This window comes from Lepus europaeus, chromosome 2 (assembly GCF_033115175.1).
Source record: "Lepus europaeus isolate LE1 chromosome 2, mLepTim1.pri, whole genome shotgun sequence".
NCBI lineage: Eukaryota > Metazoa > Chordata > Mammalia > Lagomorpha > Leporidae > Lepus > Lepus europaeus.
The window spans coordinates 169,792,294-169,818,023 of NC_084828.1; the positions used below are offsets into that span (position 1 = coordinate 169,792,294).

General features: G+C 56.1%; 2 protein-coding genes across 7 annotated transcripts in view; one reads left to right on the forward strand and one right to left on the reverse strand.

Annotated features, from left to right (window-relative positions):
* Positions 1 to 14,200, forward strand: part of FBXL2 (F-box and leucine rich repeat protein 2) — a 90,579-nt gene extending 76,379 nt beyond the window's left edge. For all 4 annotated transcript variants that reach the window (XM_062215902.1, XM_062215910.1, XM_062215920.1 and 1 more), the window contains 8 exons: positions 121 to 247; positions 696 to 770; positions 2,702 to 2,832; positions 4,434 to 4,494; positions 5,423 to 5,467; positions 5,853 to 5,909; positions 12,212 to 12,424; positions 12,869 to 14,200. In XM_062215902.1, the coding sequence (XP_062071886.1) occupies positions 121 to 247; positions 696 to 770; positions 2,702 to 2,832; positions 4,434 to 4,494; positions 5,423 to 5,467; positions 5,853 to 5,909; positions 12,212 to 12,424; positions 12,869 to 12,976 (817 nt within the window). In that variant the 3' untranslated portion in view covers positions 12,977 to 14,200. The remainder of the gene's footprint in view (positions 1 to 120; positions 248 to 695; positions 771 to 2,701; positions 2,833 to 4,433; positions 4,495 to 5,422; positions 5,468 to 5,852; positions 5,910 to 12,211; positions 12,425 to 12,868) is intronic.
* Positions 14,201 to 14,501: 301 nt separating this feature from the next.
* UBP1 (upstream binding protein 1) overlaps positions 14,502 to 25,730 on the reverse strand; it is a 56,661-nt gene continuing 45,432 nt past the window's right edge. For 2 of the 3 annotated variants that reach the window (XM_062215877.1, XM_062215885.1), the window contains 7 exons: positions 24,211 to 24,265; positions 23,895 to 23,988; positions 21,067 to 21,157; positions 20,259 to 20,377; positions 17,811 to 17,953; positions 16,963 to 17,014; positions 14,502 to 16,224 (listed from right to left, as the gene is read on the reverse strand). In XM_062215877.1, the coding sequence (XP_062071861.1) occupies positions 16,187 to 16,224; positions 16,963 to 17,014; positions 17,811 to 17,953; positions 20,259 to 20,377; positions 21,067 to 21,157; positions 23,895 to 23,988; positions 24,211 to 24,265 (592 nt within the window). In that variant the 3' untranslated portion in view covers positions 14,502 to 16,186. Of the gene's footprint in view, positions 16,225 to 16,962; positions 17,015 to 17,810; positions 17,954 to 20,258; positions 20,378 to 20,532; positions 20,930 to 21,066; positions 21,158 to 23,894; positions 23,989 to 24,210; positions 24,266 to 25,730 lie in introns of those variants that run through there. The other variant, XR_009868447.1, reaches the window with a different exon arrangement.

Below are 25,730 nucleotides of genomic sequence, written 5' to 3' on the forward strand. Positions count from 1 at the left end.
TAGGTGGCTCGGAGAGGTCCCTGAGAGCGTGTCCCTCTGGACACCGGTGACGCCCTGGGCTCGGGGTGGTGGTGAACTGTCCAGGGAGCCTGCGCATGACGTTTCTGTTCTCTGTCACAGCGAGGGCTGCCGCAGCCTGGAGTACCTGAACCTCTCCTGGTGTGACCAGGTCACAAAGGATGGCATCGAGGCTCTGGTGCGGGGCTGCCGGGGCCTGAAGGCCCTGCTGCTGCGGGGCTGCACACAGGTGCCTGGGGCTGCCAGCAGGTTCCCTGTGGGGTCGCGGGGCTGCACACGGGTGCCTGGGGCTGCCAGCAGGTTCCCTGTGGGGTTGGCGGGGCTGCACACGGGTGCCTGGGGCTGCCAGCAGGTTGCCTGTGGGGTTGGCGGGGCTGCACACGGGTGCCTGGGGCTGCCAGCAGGTTCCCTGTGGGATCACGGGGCTGCACACGGGTGCCTGGGGCTGCCAGCAGGTTCCCTGTGGGGTTGGTGGGGCTGCACACAGGTGCCTGGGGCTGCCAGCAGGTTCCCTGTGGGGTTGGCGGGGCTGCACACAGGTGCCTGGGGCTGCCAGCAGGTTCCCTGTGGGGTGGGCTGTGGCCGTGTCCCCAGGGGCCACTGCTGCATTTGCCTTGATGCCCCGCCCTCCCCTTCACCTGGGACCTGCCTGCTCTTGTTTTTTTCTGTCTGCTCAGTTAGAAGACGAAGCTCTGAAGCACATTCAGAACTACTGCCCCGAGCTCGTGAGCCTCAACCTGCAGTCGTGCTCAGTGAGTACCGAGTCCCGCCGCGCGCTCCCTCCCACGGGAGCCCACGGGCACCGCGAACCACCACGCGCTCCCTCCCGCGAGAACCCATGGGCACCGGGTCCCACCGCATGGTCGCATCCCACGGCGTGCTCCCTCCCGCAGGAGCCCATGGGCCCCTCGCAGCAGAGGCAATGGGCAAGCGGCCGCGTGGCCACACCGCGGCTTCGCATCCGGGCTCTGTAGGTGGCTCCCAGTTTGCCACCAACGAGGGCAACATTGGCAACCACAGAATCTTCGTGCTCAGGGCAAAGCCCCTGACCTCCCCGAGCACCGTGCCGGGCAGCTCCTGGGCCCCGAGCACCGTGCCGGGCAGCTCCTGGGCCCCGAGCACCGTGCCGGGCAGCTCCTGGGCCCCGAGCACCGTGGGGGTTCCGAGCACCATGCCGGGCAGCTCCTGGGCCCCGAGCACCGTGCCGGGCGGCTCCTGGGCCCCGAGCACCATGCCGGGCAGCTCCTGAGCCCCGAGCACCGTGCCGGGCAGCTCCTGAGCCCCAAGCACCGTGCCGGGCAGCTCCTGGGCCCCGAGCACCGTGCCGGGCAGCTCCTGGGCCCCGAGCACCGTGGGGGTTCCGAGCACCATGCCGGGCAGCTCCTGGGCCCCGAGCACCGTGCCGGGCGGCTCCTGGGCCCCGAGCACCATGCCGGGCAGCTCCTGAGCCCCGAGCACCGTGCCGGGCAGCTCCTGAGCCCCAAGCACCGTGCCGGGCAGCTCCTGGGCCCCGAGCACCGTGCCGGGCAGCTCCTGGGCCCCGAGCACCGTGCCGGGCAGCTCCTGGGCTCCGAGCACCGTGGGGGTTTCCGAGCACCGTGCCGGGCAGCTCCTGGGCTCCGAGCACCGTGCCGGGCAGCTCCTGGGGTTCCGAGCACCGTGCCGGGCAGCTCCTGAGCCCCGAGCACCGTGGGGGTTCCGAGCACCGTGCCGGGCAGCTCCTGGGCTCCGAGCACCGTGCTGGGCAGCTCCTGGGCTCCGAGCACCGTGCCGGGCAGCTCCTGGGGTTCCGAGCACCGTGCCGGGCAGCTCCTGAGCCCCGAGCACCGTGCCGGGCAGCTCCTGGGCTCCGAGCACCGTGCCGGGCAGCTCCTGGGCCCCGAGCACCGTGCCGGGCAGCTCCTGGGCCCCGAGCACCGTGGGGGTTCCGAGCACCGTGCCGGGCAGCTCCTGGGCTCCGAGCACCGTGCTGGGTAGGTGTGGGGAGAGGGCACCATGCACGCCAGCATCTCCGTGTCTTTGTGGGTGGAAGGGAGTAAGCGCTCTGAGCAGTGAGGGGCGTGTGCGGAGCGCATGGGGTCAGCTGGCGCCAGCCTGGGAGGAGGCGCTGGGCCTTCCTCGCTGCCCTGGAGGGCGACAGCCGGCCCCAGCTCCCCAGGGAGCAGCTGTAGGTCTGCAGAGTCCCTGAGGTGGCAGGAGACAGCATCTGTCCCCTCGCGGGCGAATCTTGACCCTAGGCTCCTGGACTGGTCACTGGGCGCCGGCTCGGCAGGCGGCTCGGAGTGCGGTGCAGACCGCAGGTTCATTTTAATAATGTGCTGGGTTTTAATTTTCTCCAAGGCATTTGGGGAACTGTTACACGAATACACAGTGTGATCTGTATGGTGGATCTCTGCATCAGAATCAGAACTTGTCACGTCACGTGGCTAGGCACAGCTCATTAGCTTTTTATTGAACCTGATTTTTTATCAAGAGTTCATGAATTTTTCCTAAAAAAAGAAAGATGAGGTCTGTTTCTCTAGGAGAGGGAACAGGAGTTTTAGCTTCTGACCCCGGTGACAAAGCTGCAGTGCTGGAAGGCGACACAGCACGCAGGAGCAGCGGGGCTGGGAGCTGCCCGTGCCGCTGCCGCCTCCCCGCCCCCCTGACCGCAGCTCCCGTGTCCCCCGGTCTGTTTCCCCAGCGCATCACCGACGAGGGCGTGGTGCAAATATGCAGGGGCTGCCACCGGCTGCAGGCCCTCTGCCTCTCGGGCTGCAGCCACCTCACCGACGCCTCCCTCACCGCCCTGGGCCTGAACTGCCCGCGACTGCAGTGAGTACCACGCGCTTCCTTCGCGGCCCAAGGGTTGGCCGGGCTGGGCCGCGCACCAGGCACCGTGCAGGCGACACGGGCAGTGCAGGCACAGGCAGGGGTTGTCTGACGTCGGCTTGCGGCGAGACCGTGTGTAGGGGCCGTCTGCCACCAGGGACCCCAAGCCTGTACTGGCCACCTGTTGTTACTGCTTGGGGAAGCGGAGCGCTCTGACGGCCTCACATCCGCAGGTCGCCAGGGCTGCCTCTGATCTGCCGCTAAATGGACAGAAGGAGGGAGACATTACGGTTACCTTCCTGGTGACTCCCCCCGCTGGGAACAGATGTTCGGACAGATAACTTACTTTCTGATCCACAAGGTGTAATGCAGCGTTTTCGTTACTCACTGTGAATATTCAAACTTTTTAAAAAAATATTTATTTATTTTGAAAGGTAGAGTTACAGAGAGAGAGAGGGAGAGACAAGACAGGTCTTTCATCTGCTGGTTCACTCCCCAAATGTCCCCAACAGCCAGAGCTGTGCCGATCTGAAGCCAGGAGCTTCTTCTGGGTCTCCCACACAGGTGCAGGGGCCCAGGGACTTGGGCCATCTTCCACTGCTTTCCCAGTCGCATTAGGAGAGAGCTGGATTAGAAGTGGAGCAGCCAGGACTGGAACCAGCACCCCCATGGGATGCTGGCACTGCAGGCCCGGCTTTGCCACTGCACCGGCCCCTCGAACGTTAATGATAGGAAAAATGCCAAAGCGTAGCACAGTCAACATCAGCTGAGCTCACCCAAGTCCTGGCCCTGGGCGAGGTGCCCCCCTTTTTTTTTTGACAGGCAGAGTTAGACATTGGTTCACCCCCCAAATGGCCTACCACAGCCAGCACTGGGCCGATCCGAAGCCAGGAGCCAGGTGCTTCTTCTGGTCTCCCATGGGGTGCAGGGCCCAAGCACTGCACTCCTGGGCCACAGCAGAGAGCTGGACAGGATCCGGCACCCCAACCGGGACTAGAACCCAGTGTGCCGGCGCCGCAGGTGGAGGATTAGCCTAGTGAGCCGCGGCGCTGGCGCGAGGCCCTCTTTCTAAGCACGTCTCTTGGGGGTAGGTTCCAGTACCCTCGTCTGATCTGCAGAGGAGAAACAGGAAATGACAGATGGTCAGTAAAGAGCAGAAGTAGAGTTTGAAGACCAAGCATTGCTAATCTCTGCACAGGATTTATTGTCCTTTTTCATTTATCATTTCTTCTTCTTGGGCAGTGCTGGGCAGCAGTGTTTAGCTGAGCGCTGTTCCCCGGGCAGCCATCCCTGTTACACCCGGGTCGCTGAGAACTCACTGTGGTTCTCGTGGCCTGCGACAGGGTTATGACTCGCTGCCGTGTATGTCAGGATGGTTTTGCTGGTGCAAGTTCACGGTCACTGGACTGGAAAGATTTAAAACCGCAGCGGTGTGCCCTGACCCTCCCGAGCCCCACTCCCTTACCTGCCCAGGAGGGACGGCGTGTGTTTGGGTGGAGCTCTGGGGCTGGCCGCAGACGCCCGGGCGTGTCGGAGAGCAGAGCACGTCCTGAGCCGTTTCCATTGTTGACCAGTGCTTGCTTCTCCCCTGTGTGCCCCCTCAGAATTCTGGAGGCTGCCCGATGCTCCCACTTGACTGACGCAGGCTTTGCACTCTTGGCTCGGGTAAGGCATAGGCTTCATGTATGTATGTATGTATGTATGTATTTTGACAGGCAGAGTTAGACAGTGAGAGAGACAGAGAGAAGTCTTCCTTCCATTGGTTCACTCCCCAAATGGCTGCTACGGCTGGTGCGCAGTGCCGATCTGAAGCCAGGAGCCGGGTGCTTCTCCTGGTCTCCCATGGGGTGCAGGGCCCAAGCACTTGGGCCATCCTCCACTGCCCTCCTGGGCCGGAAGAGGAGCAACCGGGACTAGAACCCGGCGCCCATATGGGGTGCCGTCGCCGCAAGTGGAGGATTAACCAAGTGAGCCACGGCGCTGGCCCCAAGGCCTGGGTTTTAAAGAACAAAACCAAACTGTAACTCACCTCCAGTACTCCAGGTGACTGGGGAGTGGTGTCGGGGTATGCTCCAGAGCACGGCAGGAGAGAGGCACGAAGCAGGATAGGGCCCTCAGTCCCTTAGCCGCCCCTGCATAGGGCTGTGGTAGGGGCGAGCCTCCTCCACTTGGTCCTGCGGGACTGCCCTGCCTCACATTGTCCGTCCTGGCGGGAGCTCCCTTCCTCACACGGGTCCCAGCGCCACCGCTCGGTGCCACCTCAGCTGCCCCTGCTCTGTCCTCGGCACTGCTCTAGGATCGCTGACCACAGGGGCCTCGGGCCTGCTGCCCAGACCCCGCATCCTGCCGGGGCACGATGCGCTCTTCCTCCTCCCTGCTCCAGTCCCTGGTCCCCACACCGACTGGAACCTGTCTGTCGCTGAGCCCTGGGGGCCCCGGGAAGGGTGGGCAAGAGGAAGCAGCGTAGCCCAGGGCACCCCGAGGCCCTTTCCCAAAGCGACCGTGGCTCAGGGGCTCTGCCGGGAGGCGCCCAGAGAGACGGGGCAGGCCGTGGTGTTGCCCTGCACAGGGTGTGTCCTGTGGGCTCTTTCAGAACTGCCACGACCTGGAGAAGATGGATCTGGAAGAATGCATCCTGGTGAGTGGCTCCCGAGTGGCCCAGAGCAGCCAGCGACACGGGCACAGGAGCAGGGCTTGGGAGCCCCAGGCCCTTGGCAGTGGGAGTCTAAACTCTGGCTGTTCCCGGTCATCAGACAGAACCACGTGGGGGGAATTCAGCGAGGCTCGTCTTGGACCACACACTAAAACAGCAAGGAGACTTGAGGGGGAGAGGGGCTTGCGTGTCCAGTGATAGGACCGCTGCAGAGGGCAGTCCTGGAGCAGCCTCGTTCCCGCTGTCCCTGTGCCTCTGCCCCCGAAGGCCCCAGAGGAGGGGCTGCAGGAGGGTTTGCATTTCCAGGAGCGGGCGGGCCAGGAGAGGCCGGGGCTGGTGCGGAGCCTCGCTGACCCGTGTTTCTCTGCAGATCACCGACAGCACGCTGGTCCAGCTCTCCATTCACTGCCCGAAGCTGCAGGCCCTGGTGAGTCGGAGCCCCCTTGGGGGCAGTCAGCGCGGGTGAAAGGCCCCTCCCACATGGCCACGCTCGGTCACGGTCATCTTGCCAGGCCGTGAACGTCGGCGTGTTCAGGGTGGTCACGGTCGAGGCTGTCCTGTGTCCCTTGGCGGTTCCTGTCTGCCCACGCGCACTGAGCTCGGGCACGTTTCCCATCGCCCCTGCACTGAGCGAACGGGTGGTGGGAGTGGGCGCCCCTGCACCGCAGCCCTCACCTGCAGGCACTGAGCACGGCCCAGTCCAGTCGGGCGGCCACGGCTTGCTCTTGCCCGGAGGCCGGCTGTGCAGGGGCCTCGGCTCTCACGGCCTCCCCCGCGGAGGAGAGCACCAGTCTCTCCCCTCTGCCGGCTTGCTCGGTCCCCAGGGGCTGGAGCGCTGTCCTCCTCCCCGTGGCTGGGCTTGGGTGCCTCTGGCACTGTGCCCAGAGTGTGAGGTCGCTGCAGAGCTGCCCCCTCCCCACATCCTGGAGAGCGCGTGTCTTCCCCGCGGGCCCACTGCATCCGCTTTTATAACTGACGTGCCCGCCGCGAGACCGGCACCCTGGGTCCCCAGCAGGTGCCACTGGGCACAGCGGGCCTTCCACCAGCCCTTGCAGAAAAGGGGCCACAGCAGAAGATAAGCTGGGATAAAAACAGGGGAAAGTTAGAGTCCGAAAATTAAACCCAGCAGAGCCACACAGCACCACTAGCAGAAGCGGAGGGGAGCAACTGCGGTAGAAGTCTTCAGGCCTCTGAGACCAACAGCCCGGACACAGCAGGGCAGTGCTGCGGCTCGCACGCCTCCCCAGCTCCCCAGCTCCCCAGCGGCCCACGGCCACTCGCAGAGGCCCGCCGGGGCCTGGAGCCGCTCCATCCTGACTCCTGCATCCTTGCCGAATGGGGTCCGAGGGCAGATGAGAGGGCAGGCTCCGGCTCCGTGTGCCGTCCACTGAGCGCGGCCTCCGCACAGCCCGGAGGGGCAGCCGAGTCCGCACTCCGCACAGGAGGGTCAGGCAGTGCGGCCTGCTGCGCAGGGAGCCGCAGCCAGGCACTCCCGCCCCGCTTCGGGATCGCAGGAGGCGGTGCTCTGGGGCCAAAGCGCCATTTTGAACTTTATTTAAAGCATGGCAGCAGGAAGAAGTGTGGGGAGGGCCCTGGGGTCCCAGCTGCTCTCTGCTCTGGCCAGGAATCGAACCCTGGGCCTCCGCGGCAGAACGCAGAGGGCTGCGGGCCAGCGCTGCCCGCGTGTACTGACAAGTGTCAGAGGAGCCCGAGGACCCTGGCTCACAGGAGGTCAAGGACGCGGCCCCCTGGGCTTGCAGGACATTCTGGAGGGGCCCGCATTTCTCAGGCGACTCAGTGGCTCTAGGAGCGCCCGAGCAGGGTTTTAGCTATGAGCCCCGTTGGAGGAGGAATACAGCGAACACGGAAGCGGAGTTCTTTGTTAGTGTTAGGGTCTGCTGCTGCGTAGTGAGCCTCTCCCAGGAGCCCCCGCTGCCCCGCCCCCCAGAGTGCGGGCACTGGGCCTTCCCGGCTGCTGGCCAGCACCTCCCAGCTCGCCCAGTTAGCACTTCCCTTGCCCAACTTGCAGCCACACCTGAACTTAACGGATTATGGTCAGTCCCATTCCCCGCTCAGCTTAAATTCTGTGCCCAGTTATTCAACCTTGCCTTTAATCCCCCAAGAGTACCTTCCTGGGCAAAGCTGTGGTCTTGTTTAAATCTCACTGGGCCACTGAGCCAGCCCTTGAAGCCGGAGAAGGGTGAAGGAAGTTGGCTCTGCTGCGTCCACAGGGCCCTGGCCGGGCAGAAGCCAAGGGCTCCGAACTCCATCGCCATCTCTCAAGTGGGCACCCCTGCTCCACACCCTGCCCTGTCTCGAAGTCGTCTGACCTCGGGGGTGACAGCAGCCTTTTATGCTTCCTCTTTGTAGAGTTACAGAGAGGAGAGGCAGAGAGAGAGAGGTCTTCCATCCACTGGTTCACTCCCCAGATGGCCGCAATGGCCGGAGCTGTGCTGATCCAAAACCAGGAGCCAGGAGCTTCCTCTGGGTCTCCCACGCGGGTGCAGGGGCCCAAAGAACTTGGGTCATCTTCTAATGCTTTCCCAGGCCATAGCAGAGAGCTGGATCGGAAATGGAGTAGCTGGGTCTTGAACCGGCACCTATACGGGATGCCGGTGCTTCAGGCCAGGGTGTTAGCCGTTGTGTCACAGCACCGGCCCCATTAACTGAATATTTCTTAAAATTCTGTTGTAACTATTGACTTTTCAGCCATCTCTCTCTGTGCACTGATTTTTAGCGCTGCGCTCTGAACCTTAGGTTGTCAGAGTTCTTTCCAAAGGCAGCTTTCCTTGGTGGGAACTGAGGTGCAGTCGACTGTGGGCTCCCAGGGGCTGGACGTGCCCCCCTCACCCAGTGCCTGTGCCTTGCACAAGGCGTGGTCTTGATTCCCTTCTGGACCCAAGTGTCAGCGAGGGCCGCCGTGGCTGTGGGGGCCTCTCCCAGGAGCCCCCGCTGCCCTCGGCCCCACCCCAGAAGAGGGCAGGCGAGGGCTCCTGCCTCAGCGCCTGAAGCACTTCCTGGTCCGCAGCTCGGCGCGGCAGGCGCCAGCCCTCCCTGCTGGAACAGGAGAGGACGGGGTGCACCGCCTCCCGGAGCCAGGGCTGCGCATTCCCCAAATCTGGCAAAAGATTCAAGCAGCTCATCGCACCGAACGGAAGACAGTTCGCACCCAGGCCCCCGTCGTCAAACTTCCAAAGACCGAGACACGGGACACTTCTCAAACAAGAGAGATGCTTTGTGTGCGAGGGGAAGCCGTCCAGCTGCCAGCAGCTGTGTGACAGACGGCAGAGGCCGGCGAGCGGCACAGCCTTTACCGCGTACTGCGGAGTTCCCGAATCCCCAGGAACTCGCCTTCGGGAGTGAGGGGAATTGAGACCTCAGGAGCACCGAGGGAACTGCCCAGGTCCACCCCAAGAGGGCTTTCCTGTTCTTTGGTTTTGAAAGAAGTCTTAGAAGGTAGAGAAACTGGAACCACAGCTGGCGGGAACTGGGAAGTGGGAAGAGGGATAACGGGATGACGGCTTTCAACAAATTACAGCCGTCCCGCTTCCTGGTGTAGCCAAAGGAGTGAGCGGGCGTGGAGAGCTGTGTGCGAGCCCGGCCATGTTCACATGGCGCTCGTCATAACCGCCGGGAGGTGGAGGCCACCCAGAGGCCTGTGGGGTGATGGCTGGCTGGCGGAATGGGGCGGCCACACCGGCGCACGGCCTTCAAGACAGCTTCCGCGTGGAGGGCCGTGGGAGGCGTCAGGCTGAGGGACAGAAGCCAGTGACGGAACACCGGAACACCGCTGCACCTGGCCCTCCTGCTCCGTGGGGGCTACCGCCACGGCTTCAGCACATTCCGGAGAGCAGTGAGCCTATACAAGTGTGTACAGACCTCCCTCTCGCCGGTACTCCCTGAGTAACCAGCACAGGGGCTACTTACCTAGACGGCATTTACACCGCATTTGGTATTTACCGACCACCGAACGGCGTGTGGAAGGCAGTATACAGGCGCCATGCACATATGCCATCGTATGGAAGTGACTGGAACACCTGTGGGTGCTGGTATCCACAGGGGGTCCTGGAGCCAATTCCCCGTGGATCCCAAGGGACAACTATGACTCTTCCACACAGTATCTAGTCAAGTTGACAGGCACAGAAATGGAATGGGGGTTGTGCCAGGAGCTGGGGGAAGGGGAAATGGAGAGTGGTTTAAAGGGATAGAGTTTGGGCAGGCGCTGTGGCGCAGCGAGTTAATGCCCTGTCCTGAAGCGCTGGCATCCCATATGGGCACCGGTTCGAAACCTGGCTGCTCCACTTCCGATCCAGCTCTCTGCTGTGGCCTGGGATAGCAGTAGAAGATGGCCCAAGTCCTTGGGCCCCTGCATCCACATGGGAGACCCCGAGGGAAGCTCCTGGCTTCGGATCTGTGAAGCTCCGGCCATTGCGGCCATCTGGGGAGTGAACCAGTGGATGGAAGACCTCTCTTTCTCTCTGCCTCTCCTCTCTGTGTAACTGACTTTCAAATAAAAATAAATCTTAAAAAAAAAGGATAGAGTTCAATGTTTATAGTATGAACAGGTTCGGTAGATTCATTGCATGATGTGAACAGACTTAACAATACTGAGCTGTATACTTTATTTTTTAATGTTTATTTTCAACTTCTTGAATGTAGAGAGAGAAATAGAGATCTTCCATCTGCTGGTTCACTCCCCAAATGTCTACGATAGCCAGGGTGTCCCACATGGATGGCAGAGACCCGAGTACGTGAGCCATGAGCTGCTGCCTTCCGGGCGCATATTAGCAGGACGCTGGGCCAGGAGTGGAGAGGCACCGATGTGGGATGAGGGTGACCCACACGGCAGCTGAACTGGCTGTACCACATCCCCACCCCGGAATGCATCCCCAGAAGTGCTAGAGATGGTGATCGGCAACAGAGAACAGGAGAACTTCTGAACATCTGACCTGCAGGCCAAACCTGGAGCCAGGAACTTCGTCCGAGTCTCCCACGTGGGTGGCAGGGACCTAAAGCACTGGGGCCATCTTCCCTGCTTTCCCAGGCACATTGGCAGGGAACTGGATAGGAAATGGAGCAGCCAGGACTGAAACCAGCACTCATATGGGATGCTGGCATTGCGGGCAGTGGCCTAACCCACTGTGCCACAGCACCAGCCCGAGGGGAAGTTTTTTTAAATTAAGTTCAACTACAACAAAACTTTTTTTTTTTTTTTACAAATCTTAAGTTTGAAAATTAAAAATATGAGGGTACTTCAAAAGTTTGTGGAAAAATGTTAATTTCTAAAATGTGTTGTAGCCTTTTCATAATATATATTTCCATGGAATTTTTGAAGACCCAACACACACCGTGGTAAAATTTATTGGGTACAGCTAAAGGATTGCTCCCGGGGAAATTTAAAGATGAAGTGTTTACGGGTAAAAAGCAGAGGTGGGCATTTCGCTCTGGCCCCTGACTTCGGCTTCCTGCCAACGCATGCTGGGAGGCCACAGCGATGGCTCAGGTAACAGGGTCCCTGCCACCCCCACGGGAGACCTGGACGGAGCTCCCGAGTGCCAGCCACGGCCTCAGCCCGGCTCCAGCAGTCACAACTGTAAGGTCACATCCTCCTCGAAACTTCCCCGAGCCCTCGGAATCCGCAGAAGCTTCCTTCCCGTGCCGCACCAGGCTGCAGCCTGGCCCCATCTCCGCAGCTCCACGGCCTCCCTCACCCACCGGGCGTGCAGGGTCTTCACCGTTCTCCTGCCCCGGCCGACCCTGCTGCCTCTGCCACACGCCTCCCAGCCCTTCGGGTCAAACCCCACCATCGCACGCGCCCACAGCACGCACGTCGCTTAGGTCTACTAGTGGAACCCATGCACTTCCACGTCTCGTCAGGCCAGCCACCAGTGCTGAGAGGCAGTGTTTCCACACGCCACGCTGACCAGGGGCTGGCACAGTTGGAAATCGTGTTGGAAGGGATGCATGGCCCGGATGGTGCTGCCTCTGAAGAGTGTTTATGGTGGGGCGACTGTCCCAGCGACATGCTCTGAAATGTACTGATGGAGAACTCAGAATGACGGAGATGTCGTTCAGCCATACATTCACACAAATTTAATTTTGGTGACTTGAGTGCCTACCTGAGAGGCCGGTGATTTCAGATCCCACGGCTCCAGTTCTATGTGACGATAACCTTCAACGATGCCAGCGCCGGAGCCATGGCTGTTGGCATAATTTCCTCCCTGATCTCTTGGAGAATAGGGCAATAAAACTGATCTCAAAGAAAACTCCAGAGTTTCCCCCTGGAAGGTTTACCACCACCTTCACAAGAACTGAAAAGGTGGGCGAAGCCACGCTCGGGTGCAGTAATGCAGACACCCACGGCCCGGTCTCATCCCCCACGTCAGGTCTCGGCCACTCCATCTCTAATGGAATTCCAGCTCTGAAGATCGAGGGGCCAGCATCTGGGGAGGGCCGCCTTGCAGGCAGCCAGAAGGGCCAAGAGGCAGCCAGCGGGCGAGCAAGGGAGAGGGACAGACACCCAGTCTGTAGCTTGAAACCCTTCAGAAACCGGTGTTAGCCCACTCCTGCCCTAGACACACACCGGGTCCCACTGGCCGGCATGTGCCTTTGAGCAGTCACAGTGAAACCACAGCGAGCAGTTCCTGGGCACCGCCCAGCCAGCTTCCCTGGGAGCTGGGCCTGGGGGTGCGTGAGGTCCAGCAAACATCTCCTCTCCCCCCGTTCCAGAGCCTGTCCCACTGTGAGCTCATCACAGACGACGGGATCCTGCACCTGAGCAACAGTGCCTGCGGCCACGAGCGGCTGCAGGTTCTGGAGCTGGACAACTGCCTGCTCATCACGGACGCGGCGCTGGAGCACCTGGAGGCCTGCCGCGGCCTCGAGCGCCTGGAGCTCTACGACTGCCAGCAGGTCACCCGCGCCGGCATCAAGAGGATGCGGGTAGGCTGGGGCACGGGAGGGGTCGCGGGGTCTCCACTCTGTCCTCATCACACCTGCCCAATCAGGTGGCACCTTGGGCTTCTCAGAGCTCCCTTGTTTAGACCCCAGCCTTACAAGGACAAGGTGGTCTACAGCAAAGGAAGTAACTCGGGTCACTCCCAGGAGGCGGCGGCAGAACATGCTGTTGGACTTGGCTTTCTTTCCATGTCTGGTTCACTGCCATCATTTTCTTGACTAGCCTTAACAACTTTGGCACTCACATCCAGGGTGCTACACACAGGGCCGGTAGGAGGTGATGGGCTGGCTTCTGCCCCCACTTGGGGCATAGGGCTGATACTAACGTGCAGTCAAGGCTAACTGGGCACTGCAAACTCTACGAGGAGTCTAACCTCGGTCCTGAAGATGCCAGCGTAAGGGCCCCTCTCCTCTCCTCTCCGCATCCAGGCCCAGCTCCCTCATGTCAAAGTGCACGCCTACTTCGCTCCCGTCACCCCCCCGGCAGCAGTGGCAGGCGGCGGCCAGCGGCTGTGCAGGTGCTGTGTCATTCTCTGACCGAGTCTTCCGAGCGGCTCCAGCCTCACCCACATCTCCTGACTCTCCGCGGGGAAAGCGTTGGCAGGTAGACTTCTGTATGGTGGCAGTAGTGCGGCCGTGGCGCTCCCCTTTCCTCCCTGTGATGCAGTCCACCGTCCACTGGCAGCCTTGTCGGTTAGCACATGGCAGGAGCCGGGATCTCTTTCAAGGTGGACACCGACGGAAGTCCCACCCTTGGCGGTTCCTGCATTCCTCAGACCACCAGTGTCAGCACACGTGGAGCAGCAAAAAGCAGCTGTGGACTTGGACCTGCTCCCTAAGCCAGGGCCTGCTGGAAGTCAGCGATTCCGCGGTGATGCGCACGTTCGCAGGTGGCTGTACTGCACATCCGCAGTGCCTGGATTTCACGTGAAGCCTTAGATGGAAGGCACGTGACGGTCTCCACGAGACACCAAAGCATGAGGCGGAGCGAGGTCTTCCCGTCACCAGCTCCTCCAGGGACCACAGCGTGTGTGTTGCCTGAGGGGAAACTGTAAACTCTGGAAGATGCTACAGCACAGAATGCATCTTTGCTAAAAGGAAAAAAAACTATTTCCAAACTTCTCACAAAATCTGGGGGACTTGAAACAGAATTAAGACTTCAGTTATCTATAATATTATCAATTAAAATAATGAGTGGATGCCTGTAGAGCGGGTGTGATTCTTTCTCAAGTTTATTTTAAAAATCTTAGAAATCAGGTTACACCAGAACTAATCAAACTTTACACTTTAAACTCAGATCAGTAAAGTGTTGGCACCTTGTAAACTGATAATATAAAAATGAATAAACCATCGCAGTGCTTAAAAAAATCAGGTCAGAGGGTTTTATTGCTATCTTGTGACAGACATCTTCCAAACCCAGACCTTCCTAGAATGGCGTCTGGTAGGACCTTTTTCTGCTGATTGATGCACTGTGCTCTCCACATCTGTGGAGCTCACCTCCGGGTGAGCTGGCCATCGAGGCTCATGGGAAGCTTGAGTGAAACAGCAACACCAAGATTTGTCCTGCGACTCAACAGAGCGTCCAGAGGATGGACAGTATGGAGGCACATGTGCTCCGAGTCCCGCAAACTCGGCGGGATCATCAGGTACGCTGAGGCCCAGATGATTTTTATTGCTTTATGATAGGCTACAGCTGGCTGAAATACGCATGTTATAGCACTCCTGGGAGTGGGGGCAGACTGGCCCGGAAGCCATTTCAGCTTATGAGAGACTGCACTTCTGTGACTCCCAATGCCAACGACAGGCGCCTCAGGACCCATCCCATCCCAGCTTCGAGGCTCCATGCTCAGTGGCTCACCACCCCGCCTGCTTCCTCTCCAAGGGGGAACAGGGACTGCAAGGACCGGGCCTCAGCTGCATCCACGTTGAGAAAATAAACCGGAAACGCAGAACAAGCCATCTGGGCCTAACTCAGCATCGGACTGGCAGATGCTCAGCGCACACACAGGGCGCCCCTTAGTTCTGTGACTCGAGGTGTCATCAACAGGAACTGAGACACATGTGCAAAACAATCGGAAAACATTTATTATACTGAAATGTGTACATCCTACTATTAAAAAAACAAAGTAGCAAATCTGCTGGTGCCATAATTTAGCTGAGCCTATTCCCCTGGGACAGACTTGTGGTCAATGCTATCAGCGTCATTTCTGGTGTGAGGAGCTCGCAATGTCTCTGCTCCCGCTTCTAACCCTGGCGAGGGTTCAGGTAGCACAGTGGCGGGCGCCATCCCCTGCTCCACTGGAAATCATGGGCCCGAGGAGCAACACGAACAGACCCAGGAGAGCAGCTCGCTGCTGTCCCACGGGACTCGCACAGGGGCAGAGGGGAAAGCTCGCCTTCTGCGGGACCCACGGGGCAGAGTCCAAATCAAAGATGCAGACACGAGACAGCGCTTCCTTGCAGCAGAAAATGAACCCCCTTCAGGAAGAAAACTGGAGATGTCCCAAGTTTTTCACCCAAAGTTTTGTCTTCTGGGAGATTTCAAACTCAAAACTACTTTATTTCCACCTGAACAAAGATGAGGACCAACACCTGGATAGACGGACCAGAGATGCTATGATCAAAGTGGGAGTGGAAAACCAAAACCAGACCCCCTCAGCCTGCTCTGTGATGACCTCGGGGAGGGAGGAAACAGCAGGGGAAGGAGGACCGCGGTTTCCCTCGAGCATGCGAGCAGGTCAGATTTGGTTTATGAGAGAGGCACTCTGGAAAGGGAGTCGTTGCGGTGCGCAGAGGGCCCCTAGGCATCCCAGGACGGTCACCCATGACACTGCTAAAGCTCAACAGCTGTGAGGATTCCTGGGCGTCTTAGTGTTCGATTCGCGACGTCTAGTGTTTCCATGAGGAATCTCATCTGTTCTGACACCAAAGCAGAGGCCGTCAACAACCACGCTTGCTTGCTCTCACCCTGCCCATTTCCAGTGTCTGGGGCAGGGCAGTGTGGGGGCGGAGAGAGGGAGGGAAATAAGAAAACCACATGAATGTAAAAACCAAGGAGGCTTCAAAACATGAAAACCAGAAACTAAAATGCTAAAAATGGAAGCAGAAGCAAAAAGTTTCTCCATAACTCTGTGACAAAGCAAAAACACGTCTTTGTACCTATTAGGATTTACACTGATCCTCTCACCAAGGTACTACGAAGATGCCGTCTGCTTCAAGCCCATCTCCCCAGCTGGGATCCCCGCTCCGGCACGATCACGGCAGACGCAGGCAGGACTTCTGAGAAGACGCCGAGCCGCTCACGGGGCCACCGTCGCAGCACGCGCCTCTCCACAGGCGGGTTCCATGCTGGCTGCACACAGCACTGGCCCCAGCCCTCCCCAGGTCAGCGCAAGCAAGGTTCAGGCAATGAAAACCAAACTGGCACAGGAAGGTAAATGCCCACAGTAAGTTTACATTCAATTCCAAACCGCATACAGTGTGAAACGACAGCAGGGCTGCTTCCAGGACTGCATCACTGGCCTCTGCGGCACGCTGTCCCGACGCGCTCCCGCGCCAGTGCTCGGCCACGGCAGTGAGTGAGGAGACGTGCCTCCTGTACGGCTCCTTAGAAGGGTCAGCTTGTGTTTTCAATATGAAACATTTCATCTGGTAAAAATCCAATCCCAAGGCTTCTTGGATTCAGTCTTCACACACTTCTAAGCATGACTATTTGGTACTGAATTAGAGTTCAGAATACATAAGACATCACTTCAAAATTATGTGGATACCATCATGATTTTCAGCTGCAGAGAAAGGAAAACAGTTGTCATGTTTAACCAGGCTCAGGACATCAAGCTCCTGAACAGAAAACTCGCATCTGCAAGCTCCCACGTCCATTCAGGGGGGCCTACTCCCAGGAAAAGGCTGCTGGGCACCTGCCGACGGCACCAGGCCAGGCGTCAGAACCAGCAGAGCAGGCAGATCTGGACGCAGCACACGCCCCCTGTGTGCTGGCAAACATGGGAATGCCTGAGATGGATTTGAAACATTTAAAACATCCATCACTGCTCCTGCCTGATGCCGCCGTAGACAGAAGCGCTGTCGGAACCCACAAGTGACTGTTCAGGAGGACCAGTCTGAACAGCACTAGACTGGGAGCGGAGAGGGACCCCACGTTGTCTGACAGCGGCCCACGTTCCTGCTCCTTCTCTGTCTGCTGGCCAGGTTGGGCTGCTCTCCCCACTAGAGGGGGAGTCCCACAGGCTGTTTAGTTTTCCCTGCCTGTACCTCCCCCCACCCCCCCATCAAGACCAGAAGCGCAGGGTCGGACACCAAGCGCTCAGCGAGACGCTGACAGAGACGCCCGGGTCCCACAGAAAGACTGACTTCCTTACTGGCCAGCTAACTGCTGCTACAGCCACCAGAAACATTCTCTGATTTATTCCTCCAACTCCTATTGTCTTAGTAAAGCCTGCACTGTCAAGAGTAAACACATGTGGAAGCACGTCACTGTGTTTTAAGCCACACAACATGTAAAGTACCTTTTACTGTGGAGAACAAAAAACAACTCTCATCTTGAAAGTTCTGAACCATCTAGAAAAGTAAAGCAGATGTGTAAGACCCAGCCGTCCTTCACAGAGATTACTTTAATTAAAAGGAAATCCCATAATTTATATATTATTCTTTCAAACATAGAACTCAGCAGCCAAGATAATCCATAGGCAGTGTGAGACAGTGAAACCTGAGGCCTGCAGGTGCTGTGGATCCTGACAGGATGGCATGAGGTGCTCTGCTCCTGTTACTCGGTTGTGGAAGGCACTGTACTTCTGTCTTTTAAAACTGCCATTAAGTAACAAAGGGAAAACAGCCGAAGCCCACTGCTAGGCTCACGCCAGACTTCCCGTGAGCGTGGGGAACTTGCCAGCTTGCCTTGTATTCCTTATCACTAAGAGGACTGAAATTCTTCTGGTTGTAAATTCCTACAGTTTGGGACTAGTGTTGTGGCACAGTGGGTTAATAAGCTGCTGCCTGCAATGCTGGCATCCCATATTGGAGCGCCAATTTGAGTTCCGGTTACTCTGCTTCCAACCCAGCTCCCAGTACTACACCTGCGAAAGCAGCCAGAGGATGGTGGGCCTCCGCCACCCATGTGGGAGACCAGGATGGAGCTCCAGGCTCCTGCTCAGCCCCAGCAGCTGCAGCCATGTGGAGAGCGAATCGGCAGAAGGAGGATTTGTGTGTATGTAACTCTGCCTTTCAATACATAAAATCTTTAAAAATTCTTACACTGTGTCAACTTTTTGAAAATGATTCTCAGGAGTATTTGCACAAGAGGCCACACAATGTGTCTCCAGTTCTACAGTGCTGTAGACACGTGTGTGCGCTGTACCTGATCGCTCACAAGGACGTGGATACCAGTGGGACCTTGTCTGTAAACCTGGTTAATCCTGTGCAGAGGAATATTAAACACCAGTGCGAGTTTCCGAGCAACTTCCGAGGCGACCATTTCTTCCAAGTAGATGGCGTGATAAACTGAAACAAAGAAGACGAGCTTCAATCTGCTTCCCGGCTCATCGCAGGAAGAGCACCTCTTTCAGAGCACCAGCACAGTGAGGGAACTGAAGATGAGAACATGGGGCAGGCGTTCAGCTATGCAGCCTCTAGCAGAGCGCTGGGCTCAATTCCCGGCTCCGCTCCTCACTCCAGGTTTCTGCTAGTGCTCGGCTTGGGAGTCAGCAGTGATGGTGCAAGTAATCGGGTCCCTACCACCCACGTAGGAGATCTGCACTGGGTTCCTACATCCTGGCACCATCACCAGCCTTTGAGGAGTGAACCAGCAGATGGGACCGATGGGAGCTCTGTGTATCTCACTCTGCACTATAACACACATGGATCTGGCTGAAAAGAGGCATCTGTTTGGGAGAATGGCAATGCTGCACATCTCAAGCACCACTGACTCATATTCTTTTTATAATCGGGTTTTATGGTATTGTACATTACACCTAAAGAGAACTTTATTTTAAAAAAGTTATTACATTAATATATAAAAACCCCTAAGAGTCTTGGGTTTTTGATCTAGTAATCCTGCTGTTGAGAATTTACCCTAAGGAATAAAATCTATCTTGTACCTACTCACTCAGAAAAAAATAGAAGACACCATATGAAACCTGCGGGTACAGATAACGACCCCCAATTCTTTATACAAAGTTGCAGGCCTGGTCCGGGGGTGCTGGGCACCTCACTGAAAGCTGGCTTCTGCACCACACCTGTGCAGTGCGTCTCAGGCTAACAGCCCCCCACCCCACCCTGCTACTGAGCCACGCAGATGGGGGTCGGGAACAGCACCACCAGAACTGCCAACCAAAGGGTTTCTCCCTGGCTTCACGGAGCGCGACTACAGAAAACTCTGTTAATCAGACACTAAGATGGGCTTACGGTTGAGGCTACAGAGCTGATTCCAAACCACAGCCTCCATGGGCCAGGTCCTGCTCTGTTGTGTTTTTACTAGTTTTAAGGACACGCGGCCACACCTGCTATTCATGTATGGCCTATGGCTGTTAGCAATAACAGACCTGAATATTTACTACGTGGCCTTTTAAAAAAAAAGTTGATGACCTTTGATCTCAGGTCTCCAATATGTCTACAAATTGCTCCAAAAACACTCATGTTGAGGAGTCGCCTTCCAGAATGTAGACTTGACAGAGTAAACAACGTGTAGAACTTGGTGAGTTTTAAGATTAAGTTTACACCACAGAGTATTTCCCAGAGCTAGTTACTGTAGGGGATTTACGTGCTCTCCGAAACGCCCTGGGCCTGCTGCCTTCACGCAGGTGTGACGATGTGGGAGGAGGAAGTGCCACCAGGTGCCCATCTTAGAAACAAGAAACACACTTCTAAGTGGCACATTCGGAGGAGGGAGACGCGGCTCTGCCCGAATGCAACACTGCAGTGTACAATTAAGAAAATCTCAGGATTTGTTTTTTTAGAAGTCCTCCCAATACTGAGATGGGGGAAGACACATATGCAGAGTGCATTGACAATGACACTGGACACAGCACCAGAATCACCGCGTGCAAAGCTCAGAGTGCTGGTCACTTAGACAAGTCTACACACGGCGGCTGGTTTTGTAGACTGATTTACTTGAAAGGGGGTGGGAGACGGAGAGAGGAAAAGCATGCTTCCATCCACTGGTTCTTTCCCCAAATGGCTGCAACAGCCTAGGCTGAGCCCAGAAGCCAAGAAATACCTGGGTCTCCCTTTAGGGTGTCAGGGGTCTAAGCACTTGGGCCACCATCTGCTCTTTCCCAGGCATAAAAATCTGGGATTGTTAGAAATACAAGTCATTTTAGGGGTGGGCTTTCCCAGGCCCATTAGGAGAGAGTTGGATCAGAAGCAGAGCAGATGGGACTGTTGTCAAGTGACAGCTTAACCCGCTGTGCGGCATGGGGTGTGTGCACCATGGGAAGCAGTAAGTGATGGCAAGTGCTTGGGTCTCTTCTACCCATGTGGGAGACACAGATGGTCTGGGCTTCTGGCTTTGGCCTGTTCTGGTCACAGGTGCTGTGGGCATTTGGGGAGTGAACCAGCAGATGGGCAATCTCTGACACCCTCTCTGTGCCTTTCAAATAAACTGAGAAAACCAGAGATCCCTGGCGTTGCTGAAATAACAGGTTGCTAGCTTCCCCTTCTCCCAGGGACTTGGCCCGAGCAGCACTGCCTCCTATTGCTGTCAAAACTTACACTGCAGCCACCAGACAGTCCTAGTGCCGCCGGCGCTCTGCAAAGCACGACCCAAGTCCTCCCCGTCCGACAGAACCGAGACGCCCTCGATACCCACCGTAGGGTGCCCCACTGCCGTTCTCGCCCCCGCCACCCGCAGCTGGTGGCTGTCCTCGCAGGGGTGTGCTGCGTGGCTGCTCCTGGCACACGTAGATGGTCAGACGAGGCCTAACTGACCTGCAAGTCAGAAGACGCCGATTATGAGCCCGGAGAGACAGGGGCCCTACCCTAGGACAACTACAGGGATCTACGTTCTAGCTCCTTATGAGAACTTTACAGTGTTATTTCATTACACAAAATAATTTATGAATAAAAATATAAAAGCCACACACCTCACACCAACTATCACAGGTGGTCTAACATGATGATCCAGACTAACCACTGAGATGGCCTGTCACACGAAGTTAAGTCACAATTTAAAATCAGTAAGATTCAATGTTAGTGGGACTCCCACACCACAAGTCTAGAAATGCAATGACAGTAAATGGGTCTTAACAAAGTCAGCACTGTTCACAGTTCTAGGATTTTAATTCACAATCAGAAGTTGACATTTTAACAACTGTTCAGTACGTCACGACCTTGAAAACCAGAGATTCTGTAGAGCTCACCTAAATTAGGAGTTTTGTTTTCTTGGCAACAAACCCAGTCGTCTTCAAGAAATCAGTCCTGCCCATGTGTATTTCTACAGCCTTACAGTCTACCTCTGCCCTCATCATATCTGGGCCTGCCCTGAGGGTGCACACAAAACAGTCTTCTCGTGAGCACGACGCTGCCGAGGCCGGAAGCGCACACAGGCACACCCCTCGCGTGGACACGCGCTCTGCCCAGACCCCTTATCTCATGCAAAACAGCCCGCAGTATTTTACCTGGACTTCAGTGAATTATAGAGCCGAATTCCATCGGCTGCACCACAAATCTGAACTAAATCCTCCTTTGTCAGTTTTAATAAGTCGGCACCTGGAGAACAGCAGAGAGAGTCGTCTTAAATCAATGGAAAAAGAACAGAGCTGGCTTCCTTACAGACCTGTCTTCATAGAGTGAAACGTCCTTCCAAACACTAACAGGTATCCTCAACACATTCACATGGACGACCCGAGACACACACCTGCTCCTCAGAGCCAAAGAAAATGCTGGCTTCCCAACGTCCTCTCGGGAAGGATCCACCTGGAGGCCCGAGCTGGGCAGACCCCAGCTCTGGGCGGGGCCTGCAGGCGGAGCTTTCCCCACCCCAGGCCTCGCGCCTGCCACATTTCCAGGCTGGGTTGTGGTGCTGTGGGGAAGCAAGCTTCGGACTCCAGATAGTCTTGTTTTACAAAAGAGAAAAACAGAAGTCCAGGGTTTCAGGGACTGGCCCAAGCCTCTGTCCTGCAACACTACAGCTCTGGCACAGCAGAGAAACCACACGTCGTGCCTTCAGATGTTCCTTGTGGATACTTGATAGCATAAATGACATGACAGACAGGCTCTGCTGTCAAAGAGGAAAAGCAACAGAGCAGAACAGCCAAGGGTGGTAATTTTTGAAGCCAGTCACAGAGATGAGGAGAGTTCATCACATTCTTCTACCTTTCACGTCCAAGTGTGTCCGTAACTTTTGGTTTTGTCCTCTTACCAACTGTCGATGCAGTTTACTGTGGGAACTAAGATGTCCTGAGATGAAGGCGTGACTTCCATGTGATAAAGTCACTCACAAATCTAACAAGATAATGAGGGCTTTGTTCTTAAGGGTGCCAAATCTCTCACTCAGAGCCTAACACATTTCTAGTTTGTAAAATAAAACCAGGCATCAGTGTCGTGGCATAATGGGTTCAGCCATGGCCTGCAGTGCCAGCATCCTGCGTGGGCGTCAGTTCAAGTCCCGGCTGCTCCACTTGGATGCAGCTCCCTGCTGATGCGTCTGGGAAAGCAGTGGAGGACGGCCCACAGGCTTGGCCCCTGCGCCCACGTGGGAGACTGGGAAGAAGCTCCTGGCTTTGGCCTGGCCCAGCCCTGCTTGTTGTTGCCATCTGGGGAGTGAGCCAGCGGATGGAAGGTCTATCACCTCTCCTCTCTCTTTAGAACACTGCCCTTCAGTAAATAACTCTTAAAAATAAAGAGGCAGAAGTAAACCAGAGGAGCACACCTCCCAGGAGCACTGGAGAGTGGCAGGCCGCCCTCTCACCTGTGGACCACCCTTAACCCATTCAGACACAGGGACAGATGTCTGCACAGAGCCAGGGGTCTTGCAGAAAGCCTCCCTCCCCTCGCTGTTCTGTCAGGGCTGTGATGCCGGCAGCGCCCAGCCTGTCCCGTGCCCACCCTCTGAGGAGGCCAGGCCTCGAGACGGCCGCTCAGGTGGAAAGCAGGGCAGCACTCTCCGGAGGCGAACAGGAGCCTCCCTCAGTCCCAGCAGCCAGCGTCTTCCCTCCATACGATGCTTTTCATTTGCCGTCCCTGAGGGAAACAAGACTGCCCCCACCCCTGCCCTACAGTTGTACAGTTTCTGGTTCCTCACACAAAGGTTTTCCTGAGTCCTATAAAAATGTGGGTCTAAGCTAGCAAATGACTTCCATCTGGCCCTTTACTTCTAGGAGACAAAGAGCTCCGTGAGGAATAACTACTCATTGCACAAATACAATAAATGGCGTAAGAGGAAAGCATGCTTTGTGAAATCAAGCTTCCCCCACAAGCTGGTGTGTGCACACATGTTCTGTCCTCTGCGAGGGAGCACACTGTTTCAATGGCCCTGCAGGCCATGTCTGCTAAGTGTGTGGTGGAGAAAGGGCCCCGGGGTCCAACAGGTCTGGGAAATACTGCCTGCCCACCTGGCATCTCTATTTTTGCTCCTCTCAACCTTCCTTCAGCTCACCAGCATGGCGGGAGAAACTTACAAATGTAAAAACCACACCCCAGCACATTCATATTATGAAATACTCCTTAGCAATAAAGGGTCAGCTCAGATGGATCTTAAGGTCATCACATGGAATGAAAACAACAAAAGCCAGGCTCAAAAGGGCACAGCTATATGAGTCCATCACACCACATCCCGGAAATGATGAAATCACAGAAAACCAGTTCAGTGGTTGCTAGGGATTAGAGATGGTGGGGCAGGACGTGCATCTGACCATAGAGGAGTAGCAGGACAGACTTGTCGTGATGGTGTAACTCTCTCTGCTTATTACAACGGTGATGAAGTGCAACAGGGTATTCATACACTACACCAAGCTGAGCTTCCTGGTTCTGACAGTGCGTCACAGGTATGCAATATGTGACTGCTAGGGAGGACGGCACCGTGGCACAGCAGGTGACATGGCCACGTGCGGCGCCGGCACCCAGTGTCACAGTGCTGTTCAAGTTCCAGGTACTTTGCTTCCAGGCCAGCTCCCTGTGAGTGCGCCTGGGGAAAAGCAGAAATGGCCTGCTGGCACCCTCGTGAGATCAGGTTGGAGTTCCCGTCTCTTGGCTTCGTCCTGGCCCAGCCCTGGCGTTTATGGCCACTTGGGGAGTGACCCAGTAGATGGAAGATACTACCCTCTCTCTTGCCTTTCAGGAACCTGCCCCCTTTTTAAAGCTGTAATTACTGGAGATGGATACACTGGACTTCTCTGTACATTTTTTGCAACTTCATAACATTCCAAAATTTCAAAAAATTCTTAAGTATTTTCAAGCAGAGAAACACACAAGCAAAATACTTTAACATGCACATATACAAACATACCTGAAAAATTAGAAAACAGTCTTGTGTAGGAAGAGAATCTGTTTTTGAGCAGCCACTGCTGTGTTTCCTGGGTTGTAGCAGAAGGCTGAATTTGCTATTAACAAAGAAAGTGACATACAAGAAGAAATCATTCAAGTTTACAAAAAGAAGAACCGGGTTACTGTAATGTTATAGACATTTAAATAAATCACAGAAGGCCTCACATTTGAAGCAGCACCATGGGGAGAAGGAGTGACTGCTTGGGGACACCAGCAGTGACTCCAGCCCTGGTCAGGACCCTGCCAGCACAGCATGGGTTCAAGGAAGAGACACTTACCTCACTAGAGGCCTGGGAAGCTCCATCTCCCTGATGATTTGGGGACGAAGAATTGCTGGAGAGAAAGGAGAAGGACGGATGACATACGATTTTTTTGTAAGTCAAGCCACTAAAGACTGTTACAGCAGGTCCACTGAATGGGGCATGGCCCACTTGGATATTTTTGACATTACTTGCAGGCCAACAAAATCATCAACTTAGAAATTAGCCTGCCAGGAATGGCACTGTGGCATAGCGGGTAAAGCCACTGCCCACAGTGCCGGCATCCCATGTGGGCGCCGGTTTGAATCCTGGATGTTCCACTTCCAATTCAGCTCTCTGCCATGGTCTGGGAAAGCAGTGGAAGATGGTTCAAGTCCTTGGGCTCCTGCACTCGCGTGGGAGACCTAGAAGAAGCTCCTGGCTTCGGATCGGCTCAGTTCTGGCCGTGGTGGCCAGTTGGGGAGTGAACCAGCGGATGGAAGACCTCACTCTCTCTCTCTGCCTCTCCTTCTCTCTGTGTGTAACTCTTTCAAATAAATAAATAAATCTAAATAAATCTTTAAAAGAAATATTAGCCTGCCATAGAGTTACTGAATTCCGAGCCCCACCTTCGCAGAGCGAGACCTAACGATTTCATGGGCCTTACACAGCCTGCAAGCTGTATGTTCCTCACCCCTGGTTTAAAACAAGGCAACACCGGAAGAGCTGCGTAAGTGTGCAGCAAGGGCAGGCACAGCAGGTGAAGTGTGACTGTGATGACGAGATGCGGGCACAGAGTCTCCCCTATCTGTGCTTCTCCATTTGTTGTAACAATCCACATTTTGTGCAAGAAAAGGTCTCCCCCAATTATTTTCTGACAGTGTGAGGAAAGTGAAGGGAGACTCATGCATTTTAGTTAGGAGAAAATAAAAATCTAGTACTATAAACAACTGAAAGTAATGGTCAAAAAAATCTATCTCAGGAAAATAATGGGCTTCAATAAACAGTACTAATGGTCCTCAGTAAAAATGTAAGATGATACCCCTTAACAAATCCACACGCAAAAATGAAGCGCAAGATGAAGAAACAAAAGCACGCTGCCTGCATCATGACCCTGTGAGTTCAGTAAGATGGACGAGAAGCCACCCCACGGGCTGGGGCCGCCCTGCTGGCCCGGGCACCTGAACCTCAGGTTCTGAGCTGACCAGCCCTCAGGAGAACCTGGTCCTGTGCAGTGGATCTGCGGGGTCCCCAAGTGCACCCCCGAAGCTGTGCTCACTCTCTAAGCTGGCCAGGAAACGAGAAGGCCTCTTCTGTGGTCAAAGGCCCGCGCTCTGGTCTCTCCTTGTCTCTTCTACTTAGAGCACCACCACCCACATGGAACAAGCTGCCTCCTCAGGCTGTCCAGCTCTTCAGACCTTGTCAACATGAGCAGAGCTGGGGGTGGGCGCTGGTTGAAAAAAAAAACAAAACTCTCTTTCCTTTGTGGTCTCAGCTTTCGTAATTTTCCTCACCAACAAGAAACTTCCCCAAAGCAGGGAGCTCAGTCTGAAGGGATC